This window comes from Poecilia latipinna, unplaced genomic scaffold, assembly GCF_001443285.1.
Source record: "Poecilia latipinna isolate Pla-1442-1.1 unplaced genomic scaffold, P_latipinna-1.0 Scaffold561, whole genome shotgun sequence".
NCBI classification, from domain to species: domain Eukaryota; kingdom Metazoa; phylum Chordata; class Actinopteri; order Cyprinodontiformes; family Poeciliidae; genus Poecilia; species Poecilia latipinna.
In genome coordinates this window covers 90,538-99,682 of record NW_015113177.1, presented here as the reverse complement: position 1 = coordinate 99,682, position 9,145 = coordinate 90,538, and the positions used below count along the sequence as shown (strand labels likewise).

Below are 9,145 nucleotides of genomic sequence, written 5' to 3'. Positions count from 1 at the left end.
TACTGTATTTTATGCTTCCATATATTAATTGATTATGCATGTGATAGAAGAGTTTTGTGAAGGCTTGTTTTTTAGCTGTGTGTGACTTAGTTCTACTGTGAAACAGTTTCCTCTCTGCGCTTCGTTCTCATGAGTATGGACACAGTCTGAAGAAAAGATTAAAATTCAAAATTTATTACTGTCATCCTACTTAGACATTTCATAACAAGCATGACAACCTGATGAAATATGCCTGTGTCTAGCAGTTTATTCATTGTTTGAGTCTACAGTCAATTCTGCTGTGTTTTGGACATACATGTGTGATTTTTTTTAACAAACCTGTTTTATGAACCTCCCACTTAATGAAACATTCTCTCATCCACTTCTAAAGGAAGATCAGAGTAACAAGAACAAAAACAGTTTATGTATTACAAAAAAAATACCACAAAAAGTTACACACAATAGGCTCATACAAAGTAATGAAATATTTAGGAATGAACCTAAAATTTGATCCCATGTCTAAAGCATACATTTTCATGACAGATAATTAAATCCATGCTGTATTATCATTCCCTGCATAATTCATTTTAGTGAAAAAAACCCCACCATTTTCTAACTATTTACCTATGCTGATTGTATCCCTGTTTTGAGTCAAAATGTACAAACTGTAGGGAAACTTTGAGTCCCCTCCCCCTTTTTATGTCTAAATTGTTCAAATTTGCCTGCCTTTTCTTAACAAAACACCTAAAGTCAGCCTTCAATAACAAATAGCAAAATGTGCCCACTTAATTTTGTCTGTTGATTGTCTTTAATGGCGTGAGGGTCATAATCTGAGAGACCCTATTGATTCATGCAAAGTTTGACCTCAACAAAGAAGCTTATTCTTAGTTAAAGACTTTAGCAAACTAATTTTAAAGCTGTAATCCACAAACCAGGTATCCTTTCTTCACCCTGTTCTCTCTTATGCACCTTATGTGATTATTTAATGAAGTGACACATTATACTGATGAAATACTTTTTATTCTTTAATGTTAGTTTTGTATTTGCCTATAGTACAACAGTCTGAGTAACAAAAAGCCTAGATAACTGCAAAACAGATACAAGATTTAAACAGAAAAATATGTTTAGTTTTATTTAATTCAGCAACCTAAACAGATGTATTTACAATTAATAGCAATTAAAAAGGCACAGACAGCTAGCTATTCATGTATACACTTGAAAGCAGGGCACAAAAAAAGTAAATATGGAACACAATATAAATAGGAACAAAAAACAGATATGAAGTTGCTCACCAGCAAAACGGCATAAACTGATCTGTTCACACTTGGTCTTACGCTAAGATTTTAAAGATGTAGCTGTATGGTGACTTTGATGAAAGTTCCAGAAAGTATTTGGTTGATGTGGACAACTGTGTAACTGATAGCAAAACATATTTTCAGACAATTCTACAATAATAAAAAGTATTCTTTCAAAACAGCCACAAAACAAGACAAAGCAACATTTTGTTTCCTTTCTGAATAGGTCTTAAAAAGAGCTTTTAGCTGCAGTAAAATATTATCTACAGTGAAAAATATTATGCCAACATAATTTGCATATTTACAAATATGGACACTTATTATTAAATTAAACAATACTTAGAGATCTGAGTAATATAACTAAGCAGTTAAATTGCTGATACAGCATAAAATGAAATTTCAAAAATCTGCAAAAAGCCTCAAGAAAGTTATTTTTAACAAAGCATTGTATAGAGCCATTACTCATTGACACTTAATGGCAAGAAGGCTGTTGGTTTGAGTTAAATGGCCCATTAAAAAAAGCTAAACACAAAATTCATAATTGAATATTTTAAGTTAGCATAATGAAACATAAGAGTCATGTACAAAAACCAATAAGAAGCCATGTTTTTATATTCTTAGTTACAATTGTTGTAATGGGTTCTTATAGTGCCAAAAACCAAATTGTGGTTAATGTTAAACTGACTGAAAGCGATATGTTTTCAATTTGTGAATGTGAAACTGCATGTTCATAAATGGCACAGACATGTGAATAAAAAAAAAGTCTGCTGTATTTCTGCCACCAAGACTGTGTCTATTTCGCATCACAGCAAAGGCAGAGTTGACTCATCAGAAATGTGCACTCTTTCTTCTGTTCTCCAGAACCCATCCAGCCGGATTCATGTCCAGCCTCAACATGTTTAGCACCCATGGATCTTCCTGTGCACCTCTAATAAACTCTTCCAAAGTAATGTGACCTGTGAAAGCAGAAAAAGACGTGTTTAATGCTGCCTTCTTGTGGCATTTTTTATACCATATCGCAACACTGTTTTCTCACCGTCTCCGTCAAAGTCAACAGCATCTAATATTCGTTCCACAACCTCGTCAACTGAAAGTTGTGTCTCGCTCATGTCTTTCTTGGAGAACTTTTTGATCCGATAGATACTCTGGAATAATAGTAAAGAAAACATGGAACTGCAGACAAAATATGTAGATAAATTCCTGCAATGTTAGCAGTTGGAATGCAAAAATATTGAATGGTTTCAGGACATTCACCTCTTAATTAGTGTGGTAAACATTCAATGCATTCTATAGTAAAAGTCAAAGTGAGTAGTTTTGTTGATGTAATTCCAATCTAGCAACAAAGATACAATAAAATGTGATTTTCTGATGAGCTGAGGTTATCATCATAAACACACCCTGGGAGACTTGAGCAGCAGGTTTTATTGATCAACAGCCGTGCTTGTAATTATGGACGGCAACAGCTACAGCAATGGATCCCAATCCTGGCACTCAGCCCTCCCAGCTGACCTACATGTTTCAGATCTGTCTCTGTTCCTGTACATCAGATTCAAATGATAATGCATGACCTCCTCTGCATACCATCAATGCTTCTGAAACCTGTTGATCTCCCAGTTATTTCAGTCAGGTGTGTGGCAGGAGACACCTAAAACATGCAGGACGGAGGAGAGCTTGAGCTCCAGGGCTAGGAGCCACTGAGATACAGAACTTTATTAAGAGACAGGGACTAAATTAAATAATAATTAGGCAAGATCACTCAAATTCCCAAGACAATCTTAGGTTTATGATATTCTATATAAAATAAATGATCTCTTCTAAGCTCTTGTTCTGCTCAGTTCTTAGCTTGACTGCCACCTGATTCTCCAGACTTTTAAATAGAATAAGAAGCATTTCCACTAATATGAATGCGCTAGTAACTGTTACCATGTCAGAACTGTGTCCATTTTACGGCATGACGCGTCGCTGTCCCCTCCGCCCACATCTTGCTCCTTGCTGTCAGTAAGCTGGCTGTGTAAAGCAGTGTTTCCCAACCCTGGTCTTCAAGGCACACTGTCCTACATGTTTTAGAGGTTTCCCCTGCTTTAAAGTGCATTATTCAACTGATTGCAGTTCAACAAACGCCAGTCATCAATTGAAATCAGCTGGACTGAAGCAAGAAAATACCTAAAACATGTAGGGCAGTGTGCCTTGAGGACCAGGGTTAGGAAACACTGGTGTAAAGCATACTACACTTTTACTCCTTGGAAAAATTTGGTTGCAAATATCAGTGACAGTCATGGTGTGAAAACTAAAAAGAGCCAACCATCAGCCGTATTAAGGTAAAGCTGCTTTAAGACTAGAATATTTAAGCTACGAGTGGCATGTCTGTAGCTGACTGCAAGCTGGTTTTCTGAGCTTGTAGATTTACTAATTAACCAGTAAAATCAGCTTCTATGTTTGTGTTACCTAATAAGGATGCTGATATTTTTAGCAGAAGTTATACTAATATTTGGTTTTCTGTTTCAATTAAAAGAAGTGAAATCATGCAATAAATCTTTGTTTACAAACTTTTTCCCTCCATAATCTCATGAGGCAGTGGTTTCTAAATTAGTAGCATAAACGTTAATACTGTATTTTTAATCAAATGAGACTAATTAATGTGATCATAGAAAAAGTATGCTCAAGTATCTTTCATCAAATATCTAACAAAGTAATGTAGGAGTACAATAATAAAATGACATAACACGGGGATAATATTTGATCAGACTTACATCAATTATTGAGCGCAGCTCATTCCTGTCCACGTAGCCATTGCCGTCTTTGTCATACACCTTGAATGACCAGCGTAGTTTATGCTCCAGGTCTCCTCGGAAAACCAGATTCAGTGCTGCCACAAACTCAAGAAAATCAATTGTATTGTCCTGTAAAACATAAGTTAAAAGGAGGAAGTTTGCCTTAGATTTTGGTACTTTGATATGAAGTAAGGCAAGCAAGTGTTCCTTTCTTACCCCGTTCTTGTCAAAGGCTCGGAACATGTTCTCCGCATAATCAGACGCTTCCCCTGTTGGGTCCACTCCAAAGAAACGTTTAAACTCATGCAGAAAAAGAACTCCACTCGGGCATTCCAGGACAAATTTTTTATACATATCCTGAAGAGCCTTAACGTCAATCTCCTCACAACTCCCTGTTTGTTGAGTCTGCCCCATCTCTAAATGCAACAGTCCATAGTTAGGCAGTCGGCACCATGACTTAGAGGCCTAACTTGAAATGGACTTCTCTCACTCCTGGGTGGGTTTTTTTGAATAAGCCTTGGGAATCCTCTTGTGGAATCCTCCAGTTTGTACATGAGCCAGGTGATTATTGTTGCCTCAGGATTAGTGACAGAATACTGTATGTTGGTAGGGTTTCCCGTCAGTGGGGTAGACCAAACGACAGTAACTAGTAAGTGATGAGAGAATACTTTACAAATTTATCAAATAAAAATAAATAACATATGGATTGCCGTATAAATGTGAATCTCAAGTTTTTTCTGAAGGGTATACATCTGACTAAAAACTTTAGATTTGATTAGTAAACGTTAGTATAAGTTTTATCTTTTTGACTTTAGAGATATGAACAAATCTCTAGAAAAAAATGAAACCTTGGGAGCAAGACTCTGGGCTGCACTGGATTTGTACTGAAGAAGCTGCCAAAATCTTGTCTCTCAGTTTGGTAGTTGGGAAATGTTGGCACAACAGCTGGCCTTTCAAGTCAGGCAGAGTTAAAAGCTCTCAGTTCTGGCTCACTTGGGTGGATTTCATTGGATGGATTATTTAATAATTATAAAAAAAACTGTTCTCCTTTCAAACTGTAAGATACAAATGAAAACTATCCAAAATGAATGACATTTACAGTTCAAAATAGTTTACATTTCAATAATAATAATAATAATAATAATAATAATAATAATAATAATAATAATTAGCAGTAGTAGTGATAGTAGTGTTGCTGTTGTAGTTATTATTGTTCTAAAAACATCATGACAAAAAAGAAAAAAATCTTATTACTTACGTTCTTTTTTCAATGAGACAGTGAATCATTTGTGAGCCAGTGGCATCATCAGAATGGCTTCTGCCTAAATCTGTTTATGCCCTTAATCTGTCTCAGTGTAGCCTCTCTTTCTAAAGTAGCTAAGAGGCTGAAATGCTCAAGGTCAGGCTAATAGGGAATCATTTTATCAAGCTCTCAAACTTTAAATTAGATAGCCAATATCTGTGCTGTGAGAAACTAAATCGTTATGACTGAGAGAACTTGGAGAGAACAGGGGATAGATGGATGGATTTTCTGTAACTAAATGCAAACCAAGCTTTTGAGTAAAAGACGCCAATTAGCAAAAAAAAAAAAAAAAAAAAATTCTGATTACCACAGACTTTAGCAAAAACCTTGTGGACCTGTGCATCTGCTGGGCTTTTCATGGGAGCTACAAAGCTCTTAAGAATGGTTGTAAATGTGATGATGTGCTGAACTGGAGGTTTCTTCCCAGTCATACCAGTTGATAGTCAGTGGTGGAATGTGGGGTTACTGCAAAGTGCTGTAAATGTATAACCTTTGTTAACGCTCCCAGGTAGCTCATCAGGTATGGGGATGATTCTTCCAAAACGTTAAGGTCTGTCTTATCTAATTTAATTAGAAAGCTTAAAATCAACACGTTCAGAGTCTGTTAACTTAAAAATATCCTCACGGATTCTTGTTCCTGTTCCTGTTAGTGTGTCTTGCCCTGTGATGTGTCCTGAATGTACCTTTCCTCCCACTCAATGGCTGCTGAAGCTTGGCACCGTAACCACAGAGATTAAGTAGGCAGAGTAAATGGATGGATACAAAAATCCTCATAGTAAATAGGATAAATTACCATTTGGCTTAAGTAGAAATTAGGACATTGTTTGGGGGTTCTTCAAGTACAGAAAGTATCATGTGTCCATGTTTAGTTATTCACTAACACTTCAGGAGCATTAGAGAAAAAGTATGATAGTGTAGTAACTGTTTTGGCATCAGCAGAAAGTGAAAGTAGGCATTCAGTACACAAGTCACTTTATATCAAATAATTTATAGCGCTAAGTAACATAATTTTATAACTAAGAAGTACATGCATGACTGTAAATTTTCTTGCCGAACTAAAAGGCTACATTTGATATAAAAATAAATAAATAAATAAATAAATAAATATTAAAAAGAAATGACCTGAAGACCAGGTCATGCTACCTTAAGCTAATTAGATTTAACAGTTTGCCAGAAGGCAGAGTAGAGAAAAAGAAGATTAGACACCCATTGAAAGGATTCTGCTCCCACATCACACAGAAAGAATTTGGCTTCAAGTCTCTCAGAAAAGCTTTGCAACACATCATCAACGTTGTCCCAGGCACAGTAAACTGTACCAAGCAGGTTCACTTACTTTAGTTTTAGCATCCATTTTATCCAAACCAAAACACTTTTGATGTAGCAAAATGCTCAAAGCACATACATGGATGAAATTAATTTTATGCCTCTGGTGTTACACAACATACTGAAACTTCTAAAACTGCCAGAATATGTCCTAAAATAAGAAATGCTGGTTTTACCTAAAATGAAGCAACACTCTGAAAAACAATCGTTTTTCAATCATTGTGAAACGATTGGAGACTTTGGGGCTATCTTACTCAGTGGCATTATGGTTTCAACAATTTGTTGATTATTCCCAGTAAAACAACTACATTAGCTGAACCATTCAAGTTGAGGTACTCGGGTTAGCCCAAAATGAAAAGAACTTCTCCGTATATTATCCACTAGTTGGCAACATTGGAACACTGTTGGATGCAGGTTTTAACTACAATTTTATCCGCAGTGTATAATCAAACACAAACAAGGTCTTCTATTATGCAGCTGCAATATTTCAGCAAACAAATACAAAGTAGCAACTCGTTATTTAAAATAATAATGCATCAATATTGCAAGCCAAAGTGTTAATAAAAAGAAAATAGGGATGAAATAAAATCAATTCAATATTTGTATGTTAGCATGGTCTGTTTTCATCCCCTAAATAAAGAGGAGCTGGACTTCATCATTCTTATTACCGACATACCAAGGCTATCTTTAGTTTTGTTTCGTTGGAACCTGCATTTGGAATCTTGATGGCACATTATGGATCATGATCTGCTTAAAGTCCCTTCATTTGTAGTCCCAAGGAGCTGTTCCTGTTGTGTTGCACCATGTGACTGCAGATCCTTTGCTTTATCTTACAAAAACACATCTGAACACTAACACCTTCTCAGCTTTTCTTTATTTCATAGTTAGGATTGGCTGTTTATTCTACTTAGAAAAGCCCTGAGTCTGAGTTTTACTGGGTGTTTTGCTATGGTGGTAAAATGGCAGCAATACCACATACCAATGTATCTTTGTACTTTTTAATAATCTTTTTAGTTTTTATTTTTTTTGCTGATTGGATAAAAGTCAAATTGACTGTACATGTACTCAGTGAAACAATTTTTTCCCCAATGCTTCATGAAGACTTTTGTATGAAATATATCACATTTTTCCTATATAACCAGTTTTTGTAGTGGATATAAAGCCTTTCAAGCAGCTGATGAACCTTAGTTGTTGTCACTAGAAATACTTTTTTGTTGTTGAAAAATCAGCTTCTTTCATGTTTTGCATATCATGAAAAACCAAGAAGAATACATTGAGTTGTGAAATAAATTATAAACATCACTGAGTAGCAAGGTTTGTCCATTTGATGAATTCACAACTTATGTTCTCCCTAATGTCCACTAGATGGCGACAAAGCATCACAGCAAAACAGCAAAAATATCTCCATTTACAGCATCAACATTTTGTCATTTATAACTCGTAATCAAGAAGCATAGCTACACATCCCAATGTTACCAACTCTACATTTGTCAGAACTTCCAATCATATTAAAAATTTTCTTGTGTCTTACAACATGTTTTCCGATTAACTGCAGTACAAGGACAAATGTAACATATTTTCCTTCTATATTTAGTTTAAACAATATAGACTGTATATAATCAGTGTGAGTCAGTATCAAAGAGAATAGTGGATGTCTTTGAACCAAGCACATAAAATACTAATTATATGACCAAGTGGATAGACAGAATAAACACTGAATCTAACAAAATGTTACATTCTACTTTGATGACAATAATGAGGTTAACAAAGTTTAATTTATGCACGTCTTGCAGAAACATATGGCAGCGACACCAGGCACAAAGCCGTATGTTTTTGCCCACACATTCCAAAACACTGGAGGACTTCTTTTCAAATACATTCCACAGATGCCATTTAACTCTTAATGCAACCTTCATGAATATATTGGGGAACTTTACTTTCTGAAATTTAAATAGCTGCTGGAAATAGCTACCAAGACCTTATAGTAAAAGGTCTATAAGCAGCTAATGGAAATTCAATGTTTGCAAACATGAATGCAGCTAAACATCTTCCCATTTACTTTTTACAATAGTTTCCTATTAAACTCATAAGTCTTGCGATACAGATGAACATAAACAAACTATAGGTGTATTGGAGGAATATTTTGTATATTGTGTAATATTTTTTTACACTTCATAGTGATAAATTGTGCAAGCAATTTTTTGGAAGAAGATATCAGTACTAAACTACATCTAATGATAATGTCTTCAGATAAATAGTAATGAAAAAAAAAACACATAACATTAAGGAAACAAGACAAGCTGTTCATGTTCATATGTGACTGAGGCTTGAGTCACTGCTTCAACAGTCAGCACACACAGGCATATAGAGACACACTCTGCAATCCAAATCTTTATGCTACGTCTTACCTGGGTTACAGAAAAATGCAATTATCTATCAGTCCCAAATTGTCAGCTTAGAAGATACATTTTTTA

The 9,145-nt window shown here is 35.3% G+C and overlaps 1 protein-coding gene across 1 annotated transcript; it reads right to left on the bottom strand.

Moving 5' to 3' along the window:
• Positions 1-980: 980 nt before the first annotated feature.
• On the bottom strand, positions 981-4,516 carry LOC106953113 (guanylyl cyclase-activating protein 2-like). The gene is made up of 4 exons (XM_015041669.1): positions 4,262-4,516; positions 4,025-4,174; positions 2,311-2,419; positions 981-2,230 (listed from the first exon to the last, which is right to left on the bottom strand). The coding sequence occupies exons 1-4, from the start codon at positions 4,457-4,459 to the stop codon at positions 2,103-2,105; spliced, it is 585 nt and encodes a 194-aa protein (XP_014897155.1). The 5' UTR covers positions 4,460-4,516; the 3' UTR covers positions 981-2,102.
• Between the last annotated feature and the right edge of the window lie 4,629 nt (positions 4,517-9,145).